Below are 27,190 nucleotides of genomic sequence, written 5' to 3' on the forward strand. Positions count from 1 at the left end.
CTACACTGACATTATTAGCCAATTTATTTATGAAATCCACTTCTTCGTTTACCCTCCTTGAGAATTCATGGTTATCATCTGGACAACAAGGTTGGTGATCTTTTATACTTTGCGTATCAATGAAAGGAAGCTCGCGACTATTCAACAGCTCTATATCTGATTACTTAAGTTTCCCTTCTTCCCAGCGATAGCAACTCACTCACATTTTTTCCTTAATAACAGTAGTTATTTTTGCAGGAAAATAAAGTATTTACTACAGCTTGCTGACTTTTTGTCTGGTACATAGAAGTTCCAGGGACCTCTATAGTCATGAAAAAAAGGTAAGCAAATTTGCTACTGCACCTAACTTAACTGCACTTTGCAAGTTCAACTAATGCTTCCTTGACAGCATGATATTTTCTTCAGCTGGATTATCAGTAAACCACGTTGCCTGCTGATTCACCTATCATCTCTCAATTACCTTAAATTTAAGCTCTCATTTGCAATGTACTTTCTTCAGTGTTTCTCGTACTGGCTGCTGGTGCTTCTTAGTATTTGCTACCGATGCTTCTTAGTATTAGGAGTCTTGAAAAAAATGTTTACAAAGGTAAAAATGATCTCCATGCATTGTGAAACTTCCCTAAGAACAGGCAAATTCGTTCAAGGCTACACTGCCAAATAAAGAAGTTCAGGTGATTGTGTGAAAAGATTTACAATTTAGCTCTTATTTGTTACGCAACTCTAAAGTTCCACTTATTAAGTTTTAGAGTGCTGCAATCCTATGGATGTATGTGTAACCTGTTGTGATTTGCAATATATTTTTCTAAGATAAATGGGATAAAATGTTGATGGAGACAAGACACACATAAAAAAGAAATTAAATTCTTCCTCTTCCAAGTGCATTTGTATGAATGAAGACAATTCAGTTGTTAAACCTGTTGGAGCATTACTGTTACTACAGACCTTTGATGAGGAGGACAAAACTAAAACCAAGGTAATTTCTACACTATTTTGTTCTAATGTTATATGCTTAGTTATAATCCAAAATAATTGTGATTTATATTTCATGTTGTACTGTATAGGTGCATGTACTGTAGGAATAAATTAGGTATTAAAGAATACAAAATTCAGACTTTAACAACAAAATATATTGTAAAACCTTGAAAATCAGAAATTTAACAAGAAAAGAAAGATTGACAAAGCCCAAATTGAGCAGACGGGGAACATCCATGTCTTTGTGCCAAAAGTAGTGTTGAAACCCTTAGGTGACGTACTGCATATAGACAAATGCCACCTGACAAAAGGCAGCACTTCTGGAATGATATCGAGCAGATAATGCTGTAGATTCTTCTGCTAATTATTCTAATCAGACTTTCTGAACTTCAAAGTGTGTTAGTGGGAAAGTTGCTATTTTCATTAGAGACATGCCGCCTTCTCGCTAGAATGATTGGTTGAATTAAACTCTACATTACATTAACAAACATGGTCATACGTTTGTTAATGTGCGAAAGGTTATGCTTACCAATACTTTGTGTGCTCTTGTTAGCCGAGGGAGGCAGGAAGCTACCACTTCTAGAATAGAAGCTTCTTCTCTACTTTTTAAGTCAAAACTATTAATTCCTATGAATATGCTGTAGGAGTAGTTTTGTGGTAGATGGGGGGATTTCGTTAACTTGATGGCCAGATCTTGAAACACCAAATGTTGTGTGGTAGGATTCATATATCTGGGGGTCTATGAATTGCACTTCAATATATGAAGAAGTGGCACAAAATTGTGCTGAGTGTGGAACATAGAATTCATTTTGAACACGGGTTATTTTAGACCTTTTAAGTTGTCTTGTCAATTTGCAATGTGCATTTCTGTAAGTTACTTTAACTTACCAGTTGTGCTGGAGTCGTATTCCAACAGTAATTCACTGGAAGATCAGCTTTTAGTACCAAACTCTTTCTTTCATTTTGGTAGACAAGTGCAAATTTTATTCCTTATGTCTTGTAATGGCAGGTTCCGATATTTTTGTCAAGCTAATTTATGGAGTGGTCAATTTTCAAAAGAGAATGTGCTTCTTTTGTCCCTTATGTAAATGGGTTTTCTCATGAAGATGAAGAATGTACGACTTCACAATCTTGTACGACTTTGTTCCTTAGTGTGTGTAAATATTATGAAGTGTTAAAAGCCTGAAACAACAAATATTCTCTTGGTGTTAGGATCTTTTTAGTGTTCTCTGCACAAATAATAAAAACAGTGATGTTGGGCATACGCCCGTGCTCTGCACGGGCACGGGCCATCTAGTATATATAATAACGGGCAGTTTAGTGGTACGACAAAGGTCATTTTGGAAATTTCAATTTTGCAGATGGTACTTGCAACATTTTTGGTGTGTACAAATTGAATGAGTTGGCTAAAAGACCGATTCCTTTGCTTTCCACCGCCTTCAACTAGCATACATGTGGTATGTACGTGTCACGACTAACGAGCAGGTCTTCTCTAAGGGGTCGTTTGGTTTAAGGTATAAGCTGGGTTATCCTAGCACTAATTTTTATACCATGCTTGGTATAAGGTATAAATTAGTGCTGGGATAAATTTATACCTTGTACCAAACATGGTATAAAAATTAGTGCTGAAATAACCCAGCTTATACCTTCTTAACCCACTTATACTGGGATTATTTTATACCATCTTTTAGATGGTATAAAATAATCCCAATTGATAAGATAAATTAGTCCCGGGATTATAATCCCGGGACTAATGAGTCCTTAAACCAAACGACCCCTAAGAGAATAATATCAAAACAAAAGGGAAGCGACAGGTCTTAGGTTCCACCAGCTGTTGAGTTGTCATGATCTCTTTCACAATACTTTCTCTGCGGTTAATCTGTTCGATTAATGCTATTTTAGGAACACCTTGGTGGAATTTATTTTTTAGAGCTCTCTTGGTCTAAAATTTTCGTACTGGCATATGTCTATTGAGGTATCCTGATGAAAACAGACGATAATCCGTTCCAATAATATTTATTGATAGATTATGTAATAGTCTATGTAAATATTGTAAATATTCTCTTCCTTATGTATAGTAATTAGGTCCTAAAATTTAGCCTAGTATCATTTTGATAGTGAGATACCTATTTTGTATATAATGACTTTGATACATCAAATACAAATAACGGATTGATTTTCTACATGGTATCAGACTAGGTTTCTCCTAAAAACCCTAGCTTCCTAAACCCTAGCCGTCCACCTCCCTTTTCTCTCCTAACCCTAGTCGTAGCCGCCACCCTTTCCTCCTCCCTCTTCTCTCTTCAATGGCTGACAACAAAAACTTTCATTCTGCTTTAACCGTCACGAATGTGAAATCTTTAATCTCAATCACTCTAGACATGAAAATCGGCCATTATCACGAATGGGCGACACTTTTCAAGTTCTAGCCCGCGTCCACTCCGTACTTGAACACATCATACCACCAACTAACACCACTGAACTCACCACATACAACGCAACAAAGGCGGCTAACCTTCCGCTCTGGAAACGGCTAGATGCGGTGGTCTTTCAATGGATATACGCCACCGTATCCCATGATATTCTTACCTCTATTCTCGTGGCGGATGATGTTGCAGAGAAGACTTGGAATCGAGTTGCTCAATTTTTCCAAGATAACAAGCACTCAAGGGCAGCATACCTTGAAACTGAATTCACCACCACAAAAATGGCCGACTTCGGCTCGGTTATGGCCTATTATAATAGGCTCAAGTCTCTCGCGGATCAGCTTGCCAGCGGGGGGTCGCCGGTGTCCGACCAACGTATGGTCTTACGCCTCCTTGCAAGCTTACCGGAGACATATGCACACTTTGTCACCACCATCCAGCAGAAGGATGTGCTGCCCTCTTTCTCTGAAGTGTGCTCCAGACTCAAGCTCGAAGACGCAACAGCCAAGGAATGTGCCCGCGATTCCAGTCCCCCGGCTCTACTTGTTGATAATGATACTCCCTCCCCGCCACCTAGCGGCAACAATAATTCAACTAATCGTCGTGATAATAATCGTGGCAGGAATTTTAACAGGAACAAGGGAAAGGGGAACAACAACAACTACAACAACCGCGGGAAATCCGGCGGCGGCGGCGGACAGACCAGCAACGGCCAGTGGCCGACGGGACAGCCACCGGCAGGGGGCTACTACTGGCCGCCCCAGCAGTGGCCAATGCCCTTCTGCTCGTATCCGACGAGACAGTGGCAGCAGCGTCCCACCACACCGCGGCCCGACAGCGGCATTCTCGATGTGGGTCCACGACCTCAGCAGGCCTATTCCATGCATGGTCCGACCTATTCTGGGTACACTCCGACAGACGTGGAGGCAGCCATGCACACTCTGTCCATGCATCAACCGGATGATAATTGGTATATGAACACCGGAGCGACTTTCCACATGACTGCCAACTCAGGTACTCTCACGTCTTATTTTAATTTGAGCAATAATTCTGGAATCATTGTTGGTAATGGTAGCACTATTCCAATTCGAAGCTATGGTCATACATCCCTACCCCCACCTAATCCTCAATTACGTCTCTGAAATGTCTTGCATGCTCCAAAACTCATCAAAAACCTTATTTCCGTACGTAAATTCACTAAGGACAATAATGTTTCTGTTGAGTTTGATCATCTTGGGTTTTCTGTGAAGGATTTACCGACGGGGAGCCGCCTAATGAGATGTGAGAGCACCGGGGAATTGTATCCTATCATTGCCACAAAATGGACCACTCCACCATCCACCTTCATTGCCGCATTACCTAGCTTGTGACATTCCCGACTCGGCCATCCGAGAAATGCTATCCTTAGTTCTCTTCGTAGTAATGCCTTAATTGAATGTAATAGGGCCCGAACTTCTTTTTGTACCTCTTGTCCTTTGGGGAAACATGTTAAATTGTCATTTTATGATTCATTGTTATTTACTACTATGCCATTTGATATCATTCATAGTGATTTATGGACATCTCCTGTTTTAAGTTCTAATGGGCACCGCTATTATGTTTTCTTTCTTGATGATTATAGTAATTTTCTTTGGACTTTTCCAATCTCTAACAAGTCCCAAGTCTATTCCACTTTTCTATCTTTTAAGGCATTAATACGGACTCAATTTGAAAGAGACATTAAAAACATTCAATGTGATAATGGGCGGGAGTTCGCCAATGGGCATTTTCAATCTTTTTGCGCCTCAAATGGTTTAAATTTCCGATTTTATTGCCCCCATACCTCTCCTCAAAATGGCAAAGCGGAAAGAAAAATTAAATCCATTAACAACATAGTGCGCACTCTTCTTGTCCACTCTTCCATGCCCCTTCTTTTTGGCATCATGCTCTACAAATGGCCACATACCTCCTTAATGTACTTCCCACCAAAGTCCTTGGGTATAAATCACCAACGCAAGTTATCTATCAACGAACCCCCTCCTATTCTCATCTCCGGGTTTTTGGGTGTCTATGCTATCCACTTTTCCCATCTATAACTATTCATAAGTTACAAGCAAGATCCACCCCGTGTGTATTTTTGGGCTATCTGTTAAATCATAGAGGATATAAATGTTATGATTTATTCACCAACAAAATCATCATCTCACAGCATGTCATCTTTGAGGAAACTCAATTTCCCTTCTCCAAATTGCACTCACCAACCCCAATTTCTTATGATTTGTTAGACCATGGGATTTCTCCATATACCCTGCATTTTCTGTCACAGCCTCCTCCACTCATCGTTCCCCCGGTCCAGCCCCTCCCCCCCCCCCCCCCCCTCGCTGCTCCACCCGTGACTGCCCAGTAGCCCTCCCCCCCACTGGCCAGCAGTCCAACCCCAAGGTCACTGCCCCACAACCCCTACCCCCCACTGCCCCACCCGTGACTGCCCAGCAGCCCACCCGCATGGTCACTAGGAGCCAACATGGGATTTTTAAGCCCAAACAATCGTTCAACTTAAATACTTCTAGCACTCCCTCCATCTCGCCTATCCCACGAAATCCTGTCAGTGTTCTAAATGACCACAATTGGAAAGCTGCCATGGTTGATGAATATAATGCTCTAATTAGTAATAAGACGTGGGAGTTGGTTTCACGTCCCACTGATGTGAATCTTATTCGTTCTATGTGGATTTTTCGTCATAAAAAGAAATCTGATGGTTCTTTTGAGAGGCACAAAGCCCGTCTTGTCTGTGATGGCAGGTCTCAACAAGTTGGAGTTGACTGCGACGAGACTTTCAGTCTGGTTGTCAAACCGGCTACTATTCGCGCTGTCTTGAGCATTGCACTTGTACACTCTTGGCCTATTCATCAGTTGGACGTCAAGAATGCTTTCCTACACGGTAATCTTAATGAGACTGTTTATATGCATCAACCTATTGGGTTTAAGGATCCAAAGCATCCACATCATGTCTGTCTCTTGAAGAAATCGTTATACGAACTTAAGCAAGCTCCCCGTGCATGGTTCCAACGCTTTGCAGACTATGTCTCCACTATTGGTTTTTCACATAACCGATCTGATCACTCTCTCTTTATTTATTGTCGAGGTTCTGACATTGCTTACATTCTACTATATGTTGATGATATTATTCTCACAGCTTCCTCAGATGCTCTCAGAAAATCCATCATGTCTCTGCTTAGTGCCGAATTTGCTATGAAGGATTTAGGTCCTCTAAGCTATTTTCTGGGTATCGCTGTTATCCGGACTTCACACGGCATGTTTCTCTCTCAGAAAAATTATGCAGCAGATATTATAGAGCGTGCGGGCATGACTGCCTGTAAGCCAAGTCAGACACCGGTCGACACCAAAGCCAAACTTGGTGCCACGGCCGGGCCTCCTTGCGATGATCCCACCCAATATCGTAAGTTGGCCGGTGCGTTGCAGTACTTTACATTCACAAGACCAGACATCTCCTATGCGGTTCAACAAGTATGCCTTCACATGCATGATCCAAAGGTTGCACATATGCATGCTCTTAAACGCATAGTCCGATACATTCAAGGTACTATTGAGTTTGGTCTCCATCTGCACAAATCCTCAATTGCCTCTCTTGTTTCTTATACAGATGCAGATTGGGGTGGTTGTCCAGACACTCGCTGATCCACATCAGGTTACTGTGTCTTCCTTGGCGATAATCTCCTCTCATGGTCATCCAAACAGCAACCTACTATGTCTAAGTCGAGTGCCAAGGCCGAATACCGTGGCGTCGCTAATGTCGTCTCTGAGTCCTGTTGGCTTCGCAACTTTCTTTTGGAGCTCCGTTGTCCCATCCGGACAGCTACATTGGTTTATTGTGATAATGTTAGTGTCATATACCTATCAGGTAATCCAGTTCAGCACCAACACACTAAACATATTGAGATGGACATACATTTTGTACGTGAGAAAGTTGCCCGTGGAGAAGTTCGTGTTCTTCACGTCCCGTCCCGTTACCAGATCGCAGATATCTTCACTAAAGGTCTTTCGCGCGTGCTCTTTGATGATTTCAGGGACAGTCTAAGCGTACGACAACCCCCCGCTTCGACTGCGGGGGTGTGATAGACTATGTAAATATTCTCTTCCTTATGTATAATAATTAGGTCCTATAATTTAGCCTAGTATCATTCTGATAGTGAGATACCTACTTTGTATATAATGACTTTGATACATCAATACAAATTACGGATTGATTTCTTACATTTATGGGGTGGTATCAAGGATGTTTCATAATTAAGTTTGGAGAGCTTGCTATTTGAGAAGCTTAATTTTTAAAGTCGAAATAGACCATGCTTTATTTGCTTATATAATAATTGTTAGGTACTTCAAAGTTGACTGGTAGACATAGAGTAGACCATCAAGTCGTTCTATTTACTGGTCCCTCGTAAATTGTTTCAAGCAACTCATTGAAAGATTTGTCACGTGACCATCATCTGATGCACGAGGTCAAGGAACCTATTCCTCCATTAGACGGTGGAAAATAAAGACACCAAACAGCTTCTAAGGATCATTCTAGAATAAATGAGTAGGGGTATATTTATGTTATATTAGACTACGTAATTGTAAATACTTTAATTTTACATTTATATTATTAACTAGTAAATTTGTCCGCGCTTCGCGCGATTATAAAAATATCAATAAGTTTTCAAAAAATGTTTTCATAAAATTAATTTAGATAGAATAGATAAAAAAAAAATATTCATTGTATATGCATAGAAAGTTTAATTTTATTAGATTGATTAAATAAAAAAGATACTACTATTTGGAATTAGTTTTTAGTTGAACTGCATTTTTCATTATCAATTTCTTTTCTAAAGAAATGGTAAAAGAAGAAGAATTCTAATACATGCTTTTACTTTAAGTATCATTTTTCTTATATTCAAATAAGAGAACACCTGAATTCAAAGCTAAAAAAAATACCAACTTATTATTGGGTTTGTTAACTACCAAGTGCAGCAATACAAAGCAAAGGCTGAAGCCTTATCAGGCTTAAAATTTTCCAAACCTTTTTCTTTTGCTAAGTGAAGTACAAATCAACGTATAACTAACTTTACAAAATTATATTTTCAACTTAGAATATTCTTTTTAAATTAATTTCAACCTAGTGCTCACGTATATATGTACAATATTTGAGCCTACACCTTTAACATTCAAGAAAGTGCCGAAGGCCGCCCTTGCATCAATTAGACTGTAGACACTCATGTATAGATGCATGTACAATATTCGAGACTAAATACAACTTTAACATTCAAGAAAGTGCCACTTTTGCATCAACTGGACTATAGGCACTCACATGTAGATATGTGTACAATATTCGAGTTTAGAAACCCCTTTAACATTCAAGAAAGTGTAAAAGGCACTTGCGTCAATTGGACTGTAAACACTCATGTATAAATATATGTGCAATATTCGAGCATAAAAACACCTTTAACATTCAAGATATTGCCCAAGGCCCGCACATCGATTGCCTATATACACTAATTTAAAATTAGATTGTCAATATATTAAGAGGGAATAGTCTCATTACTATTGACAATAATCAAGTAGTCTATATTCAATTCAATAAGTACTTTAAAACTTTCACTTCCACCGATAAATATTTAGTTCAATAAGCAGTATATCACGAAGTAAAGTATGAATACTTGAGATTTCTACAGATTTTGACCATTAACTTCTAGAACTAAAACGGAAAAAAGAAGGCTAACAACTAACAACAAACAACAAACGTGTGTTGCAATCACTCTACTCTTCCACATATATAAGGATAATGAAGATAATAACTTCATAGTAAGCAAAAGCTGATACAATTTCCAAAATAAACGACAGCTTATAACAAAGGACTCATTAACACCAATTTTCTGATCAATGGCAATAAAGATTTTTTAGCATGCCTTTAGCGAAAACACAACTTAGTAATAGTTTGACGCTTGTCTGGATCATCCTTCACCTCAAAGAACAATGAAGTAATTAATAATGAAAGACGGTTTCCAAACAGATAAAAACTGAAGTGCAATTTATATAACTATTGAAAATAGTAACATCTCTATTTGATACGAGAAGAGAACTAAAAATAAAAAGGAATTACAGGGGAAAAAAAAACACTCTTGACTACTTCTTGTGGAATTTATATTCAAGTAAAAATATCAAGGGTCATAGAGACTACCGCAATGAAATCGTTAATGACTACCGCAATGAAATCATTCTCACTAATCAACTTTTGTGTCAACTTGATAGCTTATCCAGGGCTTGTTTTCCTAGAAAAATTACAAACATAAGTTAAATTAAACTTGAAATAGCTATGTCTATGAGTAGAAAGATATATGATAAAAGTATTTATCTTATGTAACTTACCTTTCAGATAAAGATTTTCCACCAGAGTGTGGACAAGCCTCATCATCTTAAAATATTCTCATCACAAAATATATATAGTAATATTTTCTTCAAAAAAACACCTTCACTTAGATTAGAAAAAAATCTTTTCTTTATAAGGTGACATGAAAATTCAAACAATAAGGTCGTAGAAATTAAGGAAGAGTATAATCAAGAAAATAAAATAAAATATGTTAAGCAAAAAGTAAAAAGGGATTAAGAAATAGCTCATCTGGTCAGCTTCCTTGAATAAATAGATAATCTAACAAACAAACAAAAGATCATATACTATTATACATAGGTGCAACTAATGGATGAAAATGTAGAATGCGAAATTGTTGTTATATTGTTTGCTTTTATACATAGAATGGTTAAAGAATACAAAGTGAATACTACATTAATATACATTAAAAGTAAATACTACATTAATATACATTAAATTAATACAAAGTAGAGCGGAAAGTAGAGAAAGAGAAATTAAAAGGGATGAAGAAAGTGGCTTTTGGAATGGTTAGTAACGTCAAAGGAATAATGGTTAGTCATTACATATAATTACACAGAATAATTGACATTAATCATAGAGTAAGGAAACCAAAATATTTACAGTTATTATGGAGAAAGGAAAAAAAAGACAATGAGAAAGCAAAGGGACGTACTGATGAGGATTTGAAGAGCTTTAAGATCTAATCAATATGAAATAAATAATTCAACATTGAACGGATAAAATGAGTGATTAGTTGGAAGAAAAATAGGGAAAATAAAAGAAAAAGCCAAAAAAAGGAGAAAAAAGATAAATAGGAATAGAAGTCATAGAGAAGTGTCACATCACCTTGTTTATGTCTAGCTTTATATTATATATAGATTTGTTACATAGTTAGTTAGAGCCCGCTTGGATTGACTTATAAGTTGCTTATAAGTTGTTTTCAGCTTTTTTGAGTGTTTGACTGGTCAGCTTAAAGTCATTTTGCGGTTAAAATGAGCTAAAAAAATAATTAGGCCCATTTGACTTAGCTTATCTAGAGCAGCTTATAAGCTAAAAACAACTTATAAGCCAAAAAAAATAAGTTAGACTATCCCAACTTATTTTTTGTAGTTTATAAACTGTTTGCAGCTTATAGGCATAAGCCCATCCAAACAGGCTCTTAGTTATAGATATTGCACAGCTGCAGCGTAATTTTCGCATTCTCTTTTCTATAAATGGGCTAGCTACTGCAAACATCAATACACAGAAAATTCCATACATCATTTCTCTATTTTTCCATTTAGTTTTTTACAGAACGAAAGGGGAAAGAAGGGTTAGGCTTTTCCATTTTTTTTCATATCCGTTATGTTTTGCGAAATATTGTTATGTTTTGTATGTAAAGAATAATATTTACGTATTTAGTATAATAAAGAATCTTAAGTAGGTACCCTGTGTCATTTTCGCTTAAACAAATATAATTTCTTTCCCAACTTGAATATTAAAATTAAATGGAATCACTTTTCTAAGTAGCGTTCCCTTCGTCCCAAAATAAGGTTTGTATTAACTTAGTTCACGCCCATTAAAAAATTAATAAATAGTTTACTTAATTATCCCTATTTATTACATGTTTCGTGAGAATTGAGAAATATTAAAAAAAAAATAGTTCTTTAATATAAGGCTATTTTGTATTGAATTAATAAGCGACTATTATTTTGAGACAAATATTGTTTGTTAAAATAACACTTATTTTGGGACCGAGAGTAAGTACTAACCGATGTGACAATCCTTGACTAGGAATACCGAAAAAGCCATGAATGTTGTAAATTATAATGATTTTTATTTATGGACGTTCATGGCATAAATATAACTTTCACTATTCTTCTGCATTATTGCATTATGTACATTATTCACTGCTTCTCACCATTATGCTTATAATTTGCACATCTTCATAATTTCTTTTCATGATCTTAATGGTCACTGTCATGTTTAACATAACCTTTTTGTAGACCTCTATGTTGACACCCAATTTTAGCTTTTCATATTCGATGTTAACTTTTTCGTGCTTTCAAATCATTGATGACATAATATATCATTTTTCTTACACATTTTCAATCTTAAACAATTTATGATAGAGTTTAAGTTTTGTACACTGTCAGTGTACAATTTTTTTATACTATCAGGTAAAATTTACCAGCTATGAATTTTTTCTCAAGTTTTTTGTTCTCTAAAATACAAAAGCTGTTTTATTTTCTTTCTCGTCCCTTAAAAATTACGTCTTTCTAGTCTCACAGATCACGGTGACTAATCACTCACCTACGCACCTCGTGTGTATTAGTCATCAAAAATCTTCTATTATCCAGTTTCCAGCAACGATGCAAAAGAACCACTGCAACTTAAGTTGGTCTTTTTCTGTTCAAGTTCTAATGTATTCACTGCATAGTTGCTTTCTAGATCTGAAGGCATTTTGACTTAGATAAATGGATCTTATAAAACCAAGAAAGAGCTATAACTAAGAGATTAATGGAACCTAATTATGCTTTCCATAAGCTAAAGTGTCAAGATCTCCACATCAATGATTTTGACTAGGGGTGCTTATCGGGCGGATCGGACGGATAATTACTCTTAGAAGTTTGGTTTATCGATTATTGGCTTTTAAATGTACTAATCTGCTAGCGAACCGATAAGATATCGATTGATTCGATATTGGGTTCACAATTATCTCGTGCAGTTAGCGGGCGGTATATTAGCTAGATATAAGAGACAATAAAAATTAAATGTAGTCACAATGAAAATGTCCTAGTTAAAAACTGATTCCACGCACTATATGGAAATCATACCTTATCTGGAAGATCTCAGTAGAGCATCACATTTAGTCTTATCATTTTATGCAAATTGAGTATCAACTTGCTGAGAGATAACATTCTATGATTTACTTATGCAAAACTGCTTGTGCCAACTGCACTGTCAAGTTCTTTAGCACAACTCCAAAACAGGGATATACCTTGTCTGAGCAAAAGATAAAGAATAAGCATTTTCACTATGAATTTTGAACCAAATAAGGCTTCACTACTAACTGGGTAATGGAATGTAGAAATTGGAAATTGAAAATAGCAACAGCTTCAGTGGAGATCAATTGCTGCGATTTCTCTTCCTAGCCTATGTATTACACTTAATTTTTTTACTCTTTTTAGAATTTCAGCTATCTATGAATACAAAATTTCCAGCTATATATATACTTAGGGGTAAAAATGTTAATATGTTAAGAACACAGAATGAAAAACAATAAAAAAGTAAATAAATTTCGAAAAAGAAATAATATAATAGTACAATGCAGAAATAATTCAGTTAGAGTATAAAGAGGATTCAACTTCCTTTTTGGTGAATTATATTTATATTAAAAAAGGTAATATTGTGGTTAATTACCTTTGAAATTACTTGATAGTGTAAAAAGTTATGTGCACTGGCGGTGCACAAAACTTAAACTAGCCCTAATATCTTTTAGGGATAATTTTAGAGATCTGTCGTAAGGTTTTCGTTTTAACATTTCTTTGTAATTTACGACATTGCGCTTATTTTCCTTGTTTTTTGTAACAGTTGTTTTAACCTATTTATTAATATAATTTTTTTTTAACTAACATACTCATTTATTACTATTAGCAGTACAACTATATATTTCCTCTAAATTTTGGGGGATACAGTTTGTATGATAACATTTCTCCTTCTTTTTTTTTTCTTCAAATAGGAAGAGTTAAAATGGCAGTGATTTAGGCTTAAGAATATCCTGAATTTGTACTATGCCTGAAGGTTAAAGAATATCCTGAATTTGTACTATGCCTGAAGGTTAAAGAATATCCTGAATTTGTACTATGCCCAAATTAGGTTTAATAATATCCTGAATTTGTTCCCGTTGTGTTGTCCGATTTAGTACACGCAATAATTTAATATCCCGGCCCCCACCAACTCGGAAATAAAACAACTGCAAGATGACAAACTCCTAAGCAAGGAAAATAGAACAAAGGGGATGGGTTGTGTTGGAAGAAAATGGAAAAGGAAAAAGATTTTCGAAAATTTTCAATTAAATGCCATTAAAAAGAAATTTATAAGTTTTTGCAACACTGAATGTTTATTTAACAGAAAACTCTTCTTAGAATGGTGATTGGTTGTTTCGAAATGATTGAAAAACTTTTTTCTCGAAAGAAACTTACTCCTAGAAAACAATGTGCATTGTATGAAAAATAATGTCATGACGGTGTAACTTAACAGTTAAGGAGAATGTATCGACACACACTTACTATCCATTTGGTACAAGGTATAGAGAAATATTTCAAATACTATATAATTTGATACTACTATATTCCATGTTTGATAAACCTTTTTTCAACTTCGGATTAGTTAATATATATATATATATATATATATATAAACTTATACGACATTTTGGTATAGCTTTATACCTAAGTTCAAGGTGGAATAACACTACTATAATAATTATATATGAATAAAATATTTTTAAAAAACAATAATGGTCATGTCTCCCTAAAAGAGCAAACTTTTATGCTTTTCAACTAATTTGGAATTTGATTATAATTATTGTTAAAGAAACACAACGAGGAATTATTGAAAGCATAGTATCGCTCAAGAAATTCTAACTACATAGAAAGAAACTACAACCTTAGTAGCCGTTCGGAGCATAATACATATATTTTTTCCAAACTATTTAAAAAAATATTATTTGATTATATATTATATTTATTCTTCTATTAGTTTTTGAAGATGAGTTTGACAAACTGATTTTATCTAATTTTTGAAGTGAATTTTGCTCGCTCACAAAACTTCAATTTTTTCAAGTGAATTATATCTACAATATAATTAATTTTTAAATATTATTGTTCAACTTCTAACTTCAATTTTTTTTTTTCAAATTTATATCAAGGATGTGTTCGTATGGAGGAAAACATTTTTCTGATATTATCAATTTTTTTTCATGTTTGGTTCATCAAAATTTTTGAAAATCATTTCGCTACGATTTTTTTTAAATGAGAAAAATGATTTCCATTAGAAAAAACAAGTCTACAAGTGACATTCCAAATCTCATTTCCTCCTCTATTTCAATATGTCTGTCCGATTTTAATTTGACAAGAATTTTAAAAAGTAGTACTAATTAGACAACACCCTCCAACACACTCTAGCGCCCCATCATCCCCAGAGTTTTTAAATAATATTTTCTATTTACATAGTAAATAAAAAAAAAATCACTTATTTTTCAATAAACATATTTCTTCCAACCAAACACACCCCAAGTATATGTCGAAACGCCAAGTTAAACGGTCAAACCAAAGAGCATCTAATAACCACCGAAAGTCAGGATATCCTATTTGGATATTCTTTTTTATATGCCAAATCCTATTTGGGGAATTCATGCTTTGGAATATTCTTAGCTTATGCCAACTTTACTCTTTCCCACACCACTCTTCTCTGACTTTATTATATATACCTTTTTTTTTTTTATGTTTCCCGTCTACATTTCTCACTCCATTTTTCCAATCATATACTTTGCCAAACATCATTTCTTGGAATATCTGTTCTATCATTTCCAGAAATATCAGTTTTTGAAATCTTTGTTGTGTCGGGTTTCCAGAAAAATGAATTCTTGAAATCTTTTTTGTATTGGGTTTCCAGAAAAATAAATTCTTGAAATCTTTATAAAAAGAATCAGTTGGTGGTGGTGATGAAGTTCTGGAAAATCTTGAAAGCCCACATAGAGGAAACATTGCCTGAATGGCAAGATAAGTTCTTGTCATACAAGGATCTGAAGAAAGAGTTGAAATTGATTTATCCTCAGCCTAAGGATGGTGATAATAATAGGCCTAAGAAAAGGCAAAGGTTGGATGATGATGATGGTGTTACAAAGGAAGTGAATGATTTTGTGAAGCTGTTAGAGGAGGAGATTGACAAGTTTAACAGTTTCTTTGTTGAGAAAGAAGAGGACTACATCATTCAGCTTAAGGTATCCTTTCTATACTTATTGATGCACTTTTGTTAAAGTTAATTGCTTCTTTATTGTATCAGACGACAAGAATTAGATGTTTCTTTATCAATTATACACAGAAAACTGTTCATTTGGTAGAATTTTGATTACTTGATTGTTTTTGAAGGGTATCTTGTATTTGTGTGTAACTTTGCCATGTTACTTTTGGTTTAACTAATACGGTTTGAATATTTTTTGGGCACCTTTGCAATTAGGCAATTGACAATGGAATGGTAATCTTTTCCTTTGATTAGGTGCATAATTGAGGTTGCGAATATAAGTTTAGGAACAACGAATGATGTGAATAGATAATTGTATTTGGATACATGATCAAGTGTTGGTTTTGCTTTGCTTGGACTATTTCCTTGTTGCAAGAGAGTCAAGCTGGTTTTTGTGTTTGTTGCAGGTATTGAAAGAGAGGGTAGCTGAGATGAGAAAGTCAAATGAAGAGGTGATTAGAGTAGGTAGGGACGTCGTGGATCTGCATGGAGAGATGGTTTTATTAGAGAATTACAGTGCTCTTAACTATACAGGTATCCCTCGTTCGTTGCTATTAATTCTGTCACTAACAATGTTGGCCAATGTCTAAAAATTGAACTACTCTCCAGTCTTGACTTGTTAGTTTCTATTTCATGCTAGTAATTGTATGATACTATCATCTTAAAATGTGAAAGTACAAGATTCTGACAGCTTGAGCATGCCTGGTTGTGTTCTGATAATTAGAAGTATTTCACTTTAATTAACAGTGTCAATTAGAAATTCTGCTAGTTAGCTTTATGAGTGCTAATTGGGTGGGGGCATATGACCTGTAATCTTGAATGAGTTTTATATCAAGCATTTGAGGCAAGCTAATCTATAGCCAGATTAACCAATCATATCAACTGTGTCTGAGATAAGCTCAACTTATCAGATTCTTTTGTTGAATACGGGTGCTGATGGATCTTTTGGATTTTCAATGCTCAAATTAGAAGATAATAACATATAGTCATCTGATCACTCAGGTCTTTGTAGTTCAATTTCTTAGAACATCTTTTTGGCTTCTTTGAAGCTTAAGATTTTTTCTGGACAAACATTTAAGTATTACACAAACAGATTTGGTGGGTTTTAAATGTATAGCTATTGGCACATGTAGAAGTATGGATGTCTTATTCTTTTCAAGTTTATCCTCAACTGCCTGATGATATGATTGGGATAGCTTTTCCCATTTGGTTGTAATGAATATATATTCATTATTTTCCTTTTGTTACTTTTGCTGTCAATAGGACTTGTGAAGATTTTAAAGAAATATGACAAACTCAGTGGCGAGCTTCTTCGTTTGCCTTTCATCCAAAAGGTGCTCGAGGAGCCATTCTTTGAAACAGAGGTTCTAAATAAACTAGTGAAGGAGTGTGATACCCTTCTTAGTCACCTTTTATACCAAACTGAACCACTTAGAGTACGAGAAGCGACAGAAGGTAATGCAGGAGGTAGTGGAGAGAGGCCAGTCAAAGTTCCTGAAGACCTTGCAGAGATAAAGAACATGGAGAACATGTACTTCAGACTTACATGTTCAGCACTGAGAGTCTTGCAGGAGATTCGTAGCGGAAGTTCAACTGTCAGCATGTTCTCTTTGCCACCAATGAAGACCAACGAGCTCGACAAAGTCTGGAAAAATACTCCAGTAGTTGAACAAGTAGCAAAGTAGTGTTTTACTGATGTCTGTGACATGTTCTACATATATGTCTTGCTGGTTTTGATTTTTGTCAATACAGGTATTGTACATCTAGAAGCAATGAGTGCAGTTGCTGGGACTACATTACCTTACAGCTCATATGTAGCTTTAGATTTCTTGTAATACCTTCTAGAGATGTTAACTGATAAATATATATATATATATATATATACATTCCCTCTGTAGCATTTGGTAGTCCAGTGGGTTTTGCTCAAGGAAATTTCAAGTTAACCTAATGCTTTTGTAGTATTTGAGGTTGTTGACTGTATGTAAATCTAGCTCCCGTTTGATGGGTTATGAAGATGTTTGGGGTAAGCTTATAAGCCCAGCTTATATAAACTTCTGGGCAATTGTTTGGTAAACACTAATATGCCAAATATAGACAAAAATCAAAGACTTTGTCACATTAGTTTGACCACAATTTGTATCATTCTCTTTATCCTTAATAGTTTTGCAATTTAGACACAATGATCTTCCATAGTTTTGCAATTTAGACACAATGATCTTCCCAAAATAAAATCTCCGAACTCCCTTTTCATACTATTTCTGTCTTCGACCTATACGTGTAGAGATACTCTTTAATTCAGACTTTTTTTGCAGGGGGTCTTAAAATCATTCCAGTCATGCTTATTCGCCAAAACACATAAATTGCTGTTTTGCTTAATAAATCAACTGGTTTATATTCACATCTAATCAAACACAAAATTATTTATATAAAATTACTTGTAACACTTTGAAAAGTTCTTTTGCACAAGAAAGAAATGGACCATATCCTCATTCAGGCCTCTTATGCATTATGACGCTATAATTGGAGAACGAAAATGCTCCAAATGTGGCAACAAGAAAGTCAGATTGCCGCCAGGGTAGTTGGGAACTGGATATTGTAATATGGCAAACTTACTCAAATTTCAAAAAAAAATTAAAGACAATGAAGGTACCTCATGGTCTATAGTTAATGGCTGTCAATTCCAGAAATATATTCTAGTTTTTTCCTAAAGAAAATGAAGTATTATATCTAAGACATTCTTTCCCTGCATTTCTCAATTCGATCCTCTAATAATTCATCAGCTTTATCAATACTCTGGATTACTCATCATAATTTATGGGGCCGTTAGCACAAATGTCTCTATTTTGGGAGTGGTCATTAATTTTTGCTCCTCAAATTTGTGGTCTTTTCATTTTTGCCCTTCAGCATTTTTGGCGCGGCATAATTTAGATTTCACAAGGCATAGTTTATGTTTAAATTCGGCATATGTATCATAACATACACACAAATTATACTGGACAAGACAATTCTTTCAACACTCGACATAATCTGAAAAACGATATAATTTTAGATTTCGCTCAACATAGTTTATGTTTAACTTCATCAAATGTATCATAACATCCACACAAATTATGTCGGACAAGACATAACTTTCAACACTCAATATAATCTAAAAAAATACTACAAATCTTATGGCGCATAATTTAATTCTTATAAAATTTATGTTGAGCGAGGCAAAAGTACAGTTTCCGATGATAAAAATATTACAGAAATTATGCCTCGCGAAACTAGTCTGGATATTTTCATTAAATAATAGCACGGACAAAAATTAAAGACCATATATATGAGAGGCAAAAATGAAAGACCATTGCGATTGAAGGGAAATCCGCGCGCAAAAAAAAAGAAGAAGTAATTTTATAGCATTTACGACACAACAATCCAATTAGAGAAAGGCATCGTTACAAAATCTTGAAGGAAAAACTGGTTTTGGGTTTTATGTATTCCGGCATTATAACATAAGAACATCGCCTTACAAACAAAAGCGCCTGTAGCTCAGTGGATAGAGCGTCTGTTTCCTAAGCAGAAAGTCGTAGGTTCTCGACCCCTACCTGGCGCGTTATTAAATTAACTTTTTTTTATCCCTCTCGCATTTCACTTGCACTTTCTTTTCATGATTCTTGCTATACTCATTTTCAAGATTCATTGCCCTTTGTGTGATCAACCTACCATCCATGTTCGATCATGTACCTATGCTCTAGTATCATAATCTCCATTCTATATAAATCCCCATAAAAAGCATGTCCTTTCATACCATATAGCAAGTGGTATCTTACGCATTCCCAAGAAAATGTCCATAGTTGCAGAAGCACCAGGTTACATCCAAGTTTTTTCTAATGGTTCAGTTAAACGATTCGAGCCTGAAATAGCCACAGCATCAGTTGAACCTTGCAATGGCTACAAGTCTAAGGATGTTGTCATTGACCCCTTGAAACCAATATTTGGTAGAATGTACCTTCCTGATGTTCCTGAATCAGGAGTTCACCAGCAGTTTCCTGTTTTAGTCTACTTCCATGGTGGTGGGTTTTGCATTGGCTCGACTACATGGCTCGGTTACCATATTTTTCTTGGAGATTTAAGTGTTGCTTCCAAATCTATCATCCTTTCAGTAGACTATCGTCTTGCACCCGAAAATAAGCTTCCTATAGCCTATGAAGATTGTTATTCTGCACTGGGATGGCTGACCAAGAACTTAGAAAATGAACCATGGCTGAAAAGGGCTGATCTTTCTCGGGTTTTTCTTTCTGGAGACAGTGCTGGAGGCAACATAGTTCATCAGGTTGCTATTAGTGTGATGACAAGTGAAGGTTTTCGTGGTAGACTAAAGGGACTGCTGCCAATTCATCTGTATTTCGGGAGTGAAAAAAGGACTGAATTAGAGATGGCTAATGGATCAGCAGGGGACGTGGAGATGAACGACATGTTTTGGAGACTGAGCTTGCCTCAAGGAACAAATCGTGATTATTTTGGATGTAATTTTGAGAATGCTGAACTATCTGTGGATGAATGGTCTCAGTTTCCAGCAGTGATTGTTTTTGTGGCTGGCTTGGACTTCTTGAAAGAAAGGGGAGTAACGTACGCTGAATTCTTGAAGGAGAGAGGTGTGAAAAGAGTTGGGCTGGTTGAAGCTGAGGGACAGGTTCACGTTTATCATGTGTTTCATCCTGAATCAGAGACTACTCGTTTGCTTCAGAAGCAAATGAGTGATTTCATACATAGTTTTTAGAATTTCATATGGTTTTAATAGTCAGTTGATGAAAAATGGATTTAGGAAACAAGGGCAATTCTTTACTTTTCTGACAGAAGAATTTTATGTAGAGGGTTGTTTTGAGAAAAGATGGAAACATTATAGACTGGCTATAGGCCACAATAAATTGTCTACCTAAAGCTATTTTTCTTCTAATACCTTTCACATGTTCTACTTTTTAGACTGTAATGTTCACTTAGTTTCTGTTCTTCCATTTTTTAATGCAAAGAACTACTTTTGGTGATCTACAAATGAGTTGATTTTTCATCTGTCTTCAACGGACACAATCCAATGATACCATGAAGGAATGGTAAAATTATAATTTTTAATCAGTACCGGCGGTTCCGGTTTAATTTACTTCCAGCTGGCTCACACATCAACAAACAAATACCATTATGTAACAATTTCTTATCTTTGTTTGTTTCCTCATGTCTTCTTTGTCATGGAATTTAATAATGTTACGTTGAACTCCATTTTGACAAAACCAGATTGATCCTTAAATTTAACTTATATTTTATGAAAGCCAATTCTTGAATCAATAACATAAGGTTAATGGATAAAGCAGAGAATAGAGTTATATCAGTAGGGAAATCCAGACTCACTGTGCATGGGGTCCAGAAGAGTTTAAGGACATAAATGTTATTTTATGAAGCCAATTCTTGAAGAATTCTTGCACGAAGAAATATTCAAAGTTAATCTGTAGTTGAAAAGTTGAGATCAATGTTCTCGAGAAAGACCAAATTCAGTGTACTGTACTAATGACACCTACAGCATGTGCTTGTCTATGGTGTTGTACTGTTGTAAATAAAATAGCGATGAATTATAGAAATTTTACGAACTTCGGGAACCTCATTTTTTCCTTTTCATAGAGCAACATAAAGGACAAACATAGGAATGTCAGACGTTATGTACAATGAGAAAAAGAATAAATAATCTATGACATTTAGCCGATACTATACTATGCACCTCATGAGCTATTTTGGGTTGAATTAGCCCAAAGTCCATGTTTCTCAACAGTTTCTATAAAAATGAGAAATGGAATCCCCTGTGCATAAGAGTTAAGTGTCCAGATATACTAAGTTAACAGACAAAACTTGAGTGTGTCAATAGAAACAACATAATGGGAAAGAGCAACTTTATAAACTCTTGGAACACTTATTAACTTTTATTCTTATAAAAAAACAGAGGACAGGACAAACCAAAGAATATGGTTTGTCATCTGCAATGGGAACAATTTCAAGAATAAGTAACATCTCATCTCAGCCTATAAATACCTTGTTATTCCTTTAGCTTTTCCATCCAAGTAAACCTCTCCATCGTATAGCCTAACTGCAGAGGTTCCTACTAAATTTTTGTCCCTAAGACTAGAAGCTGATCATGGGTGTCACCAAATTCACTGATGAGCACACTTCACCAACAGTGGCACCAACAGTGGCGGATCTACGTTGGGAGGTCTAGGTGCTGAAGCAACTACACAGTTTGATCAAATTGTGTTATGTATGCATAAATATATTTAAAAATGTATATAAAGTGACCATGAGCACCCATGTTTAATTTTTATGGTCATTGTAATACTTGTACCAAAATTAGTGAAGCACCCACGACTTATAAATTCTAGATCCGCCACTGTTCACCAATCCCTCCATCAAGGATCTTCAAGGCTTCCATTATTGACTCCCACAACTTAATCCCGAAACTGCTGCCACAAGCTATTAAAAGAGTTGAATTTGTCCAAGGAGATGGTGGTGTTGGAAGCGTTAAGCAAATCAATCTTGCTGAAGGTTGGACATTTTAAAATTTCCCTTGTTTGCTTGGTGAGTTGTAATGCATGCAACTTTATACTGCTAATGAACTGACAATAAAAATGAAACCTTTCTCATGCAGGTAGCAGCTTTAAGTCTATAAAGTATCGGATTGATGAGCTTAACGAGAAGACATTTACATACAAATACACATTGATTGAAGGCGAAGCCTTGATAGAGAAGCTTGAAAAGATAACTTATGACGTCAAGTTTGAGAAAACAGTTGATGGTGGTTCCATCTCTAAGGTGACTAGTGAATACTACATTGAAGGTGATTTCAAGCTGAACGAAGAAGAAATCAAAGCAGGAAAGGAAAGGGTGTTGGCTATGTATAAAGCTGTGGAGGCCTATCTCCTTCAGAACCCTGATGCCTACGCTTAATCAGCTTCCTGTTTTCTTGTTTTCCTAAGTCATCAACTAGTTGTTTTCTTCAAATCTGGCAACTGGTTTTGTAGTTCTGTTTGACTTCAATTCCTTCTTCTAGTAGTTCTAAGAAGTACAAAACGGATGAAAAAATAAGGATTGTCTCAATTATCTTCTGTATCTAATATATGGATTGAGGAAATAAAATCTTGATTCGTGTTCAGTGATTGTTACATATTTCTTCTAGCGACTTGAATGACTAAGAAACCCAAATTACCAAGAAACGTCAGAATTCAGAACGACAATTTTGATACTCAAATTGCAATTAGACTCTTCGGCAATGTCATTAGGCTGCAACTTTCACATGGTGATATCAGTAATATTACTCTTACAATAAACAACGCTTAATGCTCATCAGGGGTATTAATGAGAATCAAGTTTAGCACTAGCCGTGGTGTCTGAACATTTTAGTGGCGGCACAGCCCATGACTAATGGAGCTATACTGAGATCTACTCTTTATGAACTCTGAGTTCAGAAGAGCAACATTTATTGTTCCTACAAACTTTCACCTCTTATTATAACAGACTGAGCGGTGAATGCAGTGATGATCAATATGTCTGTGACCTGTTATGTTACTACTGTGTGGACGTGATGTGCATATGTCTGTGACCTGTTATGTTACTACTGTGTGGGCGTGATGTGCAATAACAACAATTCAACAATGAAGCCTTTGATTCTTTATTTACTACTAGATGTTAGTTAAGTGGTTCATAAGACAGATACTGCAAACAGGCAATTACCAATTATAAGTGCATATTTGTTGTTTTTTAATGTATTTAGATATTAAAATTTACAGGAATGACTTAAGCATAAATTAAAGAGAAACAGATATAAAAGTAAGTAATATTATTGAAGAAAATTTGTGAATTCTTAGTCCCTACCGACTGGATTCTTGAGCAATTAGATTCATGGTTGATTCCTCTTTTATTTTATTTTATGTTGAAGGATTTTCAAATCGGTCTCTCAAAGGTCCAATAATCTTACTACATTGTTTTATAGTCCTACTACATTTTGCAGTATTCCAATTACATGTTGAGTAATCTTACTACATTGTTAGTAATTTTATCTGTTGCTTAATTTTAAAGCTGAATTTAAGTAATTCAATTTGGCAGTTGGTTGGTACAGAAGCAGTTATTTACAGAAAATTGAACAGTTATTGTGTGTAAATTCCAATTGTTATGTAACCAACAAATGTGTCTCTTCAGAATAGACACGTGCTGCTCCCAAACGCACACGCAAGTATACGCGGTCGTACAAGTAATATAGGATTAACATCCAGATATTGTACCCACATGGACTTATGATTAACTGTTTACTAAATTAAACTAATGCTAATTATCTAAACAAGAAATCAAATCCAAAGTTATATTTATAAACTAACCAAAAATAAAAGAAAGCAAATAATGAACTTCAACTAAGACAAAGTAGATTTTTTATCGGAGAAGAGATAAATCTAGGGCTATGACCACTAATAATCAAGTTGAGTCTTCCAATCGTTACACCTGTTAATTTCCTAGGTTGCTAGTTGACGGGTTAATTATTGCTTTATGAGTATCTTCCGAGTTGCTCACAAGCCTGTAGATGTTACTCTAACGCCTATATTCCTATGGTCATCAGAAAATAACAAGAACGTATTTAAATCTCTATATTCAACTAAGCAAGGCTGAAGGGTATATTCCTATCCTCATTAGCGAAACGATTATTCGAACAAGCTCTATTTATTCTTATTACGCATACAAATTCCCTTTGCCAAGTTCAATTTACACGCCACAAATAGTGCTCAACTATTTCATCAAATAATCAAACAATTAAGACCAAGAATAAATAAAATAACCCAAAGATGGAAAACCAATAGATATAAACGATAATCAAACCTCAACTTTCATGTTTGAGTCAAAACCCTAGAACTAAAGAGTTTAACTCCACATAGACATGAAGGAAAAACAATAAATCATCCCAATAAAAACGTAACAATGAGTTATTAACAAAGAAGAGAAATTAAAACCCTGTAACCACGACCTCCACGACGGCTCCAAGCTCTCTCTAGATCCAAAGTTTTGAACTCCGGGTTTCAAGTTATCCAAAGTTATGTAAAAACCCTGTTTTATGAATTATTTATGTGTAGAAAAAAGCTCAAACAAAATAACTGAGTCCAAAATGAAATAGCAAGAAGTGGGATCTGAAAATTACACTGTGCGTCGCGCACAAGTTAATTTTTAGTGCTCTATTTTATTGCTGCCACATTCTAAACTTAGCAAATTTCAATTGCCATTTTGAATACTTTCTTGCTTGCTTTGTCGGTGGGCTGCCAAGTAAGGTAAATGCATTCATTCCAATTCCTTTAGCTGCTTTACTCCTTTTAATTTCAATCATCAATTGTAATTCTTGTACTGATGCATGCCACATAGACAACTTCTCTTTTTCAAATCATTCCTATGTGCACTCGGTACCTCTTTATTCTAATTTACAAAAATCCAACACGTTGAATTCTGTTATTGCTTCGGATCTCTTCAATTTTGCACCGCTTTATTTCTACACATTAAAAATAGAATATTAAGCACAAAGTAATATAATTAATACTCAAAAGATGATTAAAAATACTAAAATGTGAGGCAACAATGGTTAAATATATACATTTTTGGTCGAACAACACCACCCCACACATAAACTCTTGCTCGTCCACGAGTAAGCATTAAAACCACTCTCAATAAATTAAGCCTAGGAACACCACCACTTTGATTGATACCAAAAATTAGGCCTTATACCAACTCAAACCATCAAATATACACTTCGTGATTATCATGCAAGATATACAATTCAACAAACAAACAACAAACTTCTAACCTCCTAGCCTCAGAGACAAACTCTAACTCACCAAACTTAAGTTCGCTCACCTACTCTGTCAAAAAAAAAAAAAATCTAATAACATCACCTATCTATCATGAAACAAGTTCCCTCACAAGAATAAATAATCCACACACTCAAATCAAAGAATCGAATGTAATTTAAGGATTTAGCATCAAAGCACAACTCTCACACTCACAAAGAAATTCACATGTATGCACAAAGAACCATAGGCTTGCCCTTTAGGTACATCTCCACTAATTAAGTGTGTTCGAATAGAATCAAATAGGACTTTAATGAATTGTAATGTTGGCTAGGGGACGGATAGGAAAACTATATGATAGTGACTTACACTTCCCTAAGCACTTTGTAATTTTAGACTTCATCACCTATTATTTGCATCTCTTCATTTTATTTTCAGCCCTCTCTTCATCAATTGTTTCACAAGTATTTCCCTCATATCAACAACGTTTCAATTTTTTTTTCTCTTTTTATTCTTACATGTCACATTCTTTTTAAAAAGGCCTTTTCATCACTTTGCAGCTATCATTGGTCACCATTTTTTTCACTTGACCATCCTTTTTCTTCAGATTTCACAATTATATCACATCTAAGCTACAATGCTCATGGAAGCAGGGGGCTAAAACTAGGGATTCAAACAGAAGGATCAAAGCAAAAATACAGCTAACAAACAAAAGGCTACAGGCTTAAAGGGCTAATTAGTGGTATAATTTCTAGAAAGGCTAAAAATGTACAAGACATACCAAGGAAAGCCTATTATCATCTTCTAAACAGAGTAACACTTTTTATTTCGCTTCAATAACATGTAGGGCAAGTTCTTCACTAAGATGAAAAACGTGGAATAAATGTAGAAAATCCTCACCACACATGGCACAAGTATCAATCGAGATGGATCAATTCTACTCTAAGATAAATAGGATCATGACGAACTACAAAATAAGAATAAGCTATATATAGAGTCACAATCATGAGTGCAGGTGTCAGAAAGTTTGCTATATGTTTCATTACTCAAGCACTCACAGGAAAGTACTACTCAAGCTCAAGCCTAAATATTCTAGTATCAAACAAGTCAAAAGGTTCTTTCTTCTCTCTCTTTTACTACTCCAAAAAAAAAACCTAAAAATTTAAAAAATTACCCGGTTCAAAGGCCCTTTTGAAAAAGAACCGAGGCCATAAGAAAAATCAAGGGGTGGATGATCTATGCCACTAATGAGAGAGAAAGAAACTATAAAAGAAAAATAAAAGAACGAACAAAGTAAAAATCTTTTTGAATTTTTCTTAGTTTTCTATATATATATATATATATATATATATATCCCTGACCTCAAAAGTATCGGAAGTAACCCACCCCCCACTTTAAAATATGTGTTGTCCTCAATGCATGTATAGCAGAAAACAAAATTGAAACAAGGGTGAGAAATACTCCTGAAATTCTCTAGGGCCTAGCTAGCAGCATAATCCTCAATATAAAGAGTACCACGACCCCAGACTTAAGCATAAACATGC

The 27,190-nt window shown here is 35.3% G+C and overlaps 4 protein-coding genes and 1 non-coding gene across 5 annotated transcripts; all 5 read left to right on the top strand.

The window, feature by feature from the left end:
* The first annotated feature begins 15,269 nt into the window (after positions 1–15,269).
* On the top strand, positions 15,270–17,707 carry LOC132636216 (SPX domain-containing protein 1-like). Its single transcript, XM_060352955.1, has 3 exons — positions 15,270–15,790; positions 16,218–16,344; positions 17,074–17,707. The coding sequence occupies exons 1-3, from the start codon at positions 15,512–15,514 to the stop codon at positions 17,493–17,495; spliced, it is 828 nt and encodes a 275-aa protein (XP_060208938.1). The 5' UTR covers positions 15,270–15,511; the 3' UTR covers positions 17,496–17,707.
* Positions 17,708–19,196: 1,489 nt separating this feature from the next.
* On the top strand, positions 19,197–20,662 carry LOC132638504 (probable carboxylesterase 17). Its single transcript, XM_060355360.1, has one exon. The coding sequence runs from the start codon at positions 19,637–19,639 to the stop codon at positions 20,570–20,572; it is 936 nt and encodes a 311-aa protein (XP_060211343.1). The 5' UTR covers positions 19,197–19,636; the 3' UTR covers positions 20,573–20,662.
* On the top strand, positions 19,331–19,405 carry TRNAR-CCU (transfer RNA arginine (anticodon CCU)). The gene has a single exon. It is a non-coding gene; the product is annotated as a tRNA-Arg (tRNA).
* On the top strand, positions 19,637–20,572 carry LOC132637652 (probable carboxylesterase 17). Its single transcript, XM_060354715.1, has one exon. The coding sequence runs from the start codon at positions 19,637–19,639 to the stop codon at positions 20,570–20,572; it is 936 nt and encodes a 311-aa protein (XP_060210698.1).
* A 1,308-nt stretch (positions 20,663–21,970) lies between the features above and the next one.
* LOC132637653 (major allergen Pru ar 1-like) lies at positions 21,971–22,802 on the top strand. The gene is made up of 3 exons (XM_060354716.1): positions 21,971–22,045; positions 22,212–22,374; positions 22,478–22,802. The coding sequence occupies exons 1-3, from the start codon at positions 21,971–21,973 to the stop codon at positions 22,774–22,776; spliced, it is 537 nt and encodes a 178-aa protein (XP_060210699.1). The 3' UTR covers positions 22,777–22,802.
* Positions 22,803–27,190: the final 4,388 nt, after the last annotated feature.

Source organism: Lycium barbarum, chromosome 4 (genome assembly GCF_019175385.1).
Source record: "Lycium barbarum isolate Lr01 chromosome 4, ASM1917538v2, whole genome shotgun sequence".
Classification (NCBI taxonomy): Eukaryota; Viridiplantae; Streptophyta; class Magnoliopsida; order Solanales; family Solanaceae; genus Lycium; species Lycium barbarum.

Excerpts from the sequence above, each read along its gene's own strand:
- LOC132637652 (XM_060354715.1), top strand. The coding sequence starts at position 19,637 with ATGTCCATAGTTGCAGAAGCACCAGGTTACATCCAAGTTTTTTCTAAT.
- LOC132637653 (XM_060354716.1), top strand. The coding sequence starts at position 21,971 with ATGGGTGTCACCAAATTCACTGATGAGCACACTTCACCAACAGTGGCA. Across the intron at positions 22,046-22,211 it reads TGGCGGATCTACGTTGGGAG|ATCCGCCACTGTTCACCAAT; the intron begins GTCTAGGTGCTG and ends TATAAATTCTAG. Across the intron at positions 22,375-22,477 it reads GCAAATCAATCTTGCTGAAG|GTAGCAGCTTTAAGTCTATA; the intron begins GTTGGACATTTT and ends TTTCTCATGCAG.
- LOC132636216 (XM_060352955.1), top strand. The coding sequence starts at position 15,512 with ATGAAGTTCTGGAAAATCTTGAAAGCCCACATAGAGGAAACATTGCCT. Across the intron at positions 15,791-16,217 it reads ACTACATCATTCAGCTTAAG|GTATTGAAAGAGAGGGTAGC; the intron begins GTATCCTTTCTA and ends TGTTTGTTGCAG. Across the intron at positions 16,345-17,073 it reads CAGTGCTCTTAACTATACAG|GACTTGTGAAGATTTTAAAG; the intron begins GTATCCCTCGTT and ends TGCTGTCAATAG.
- LOC132638504 (XM_060355360.1), top strand. The coding sequence starts at position 19,637 with ATGTCCATAGTTGCAGAAGCACCAGGTTACATCCAAGTTTTTTCTAAT.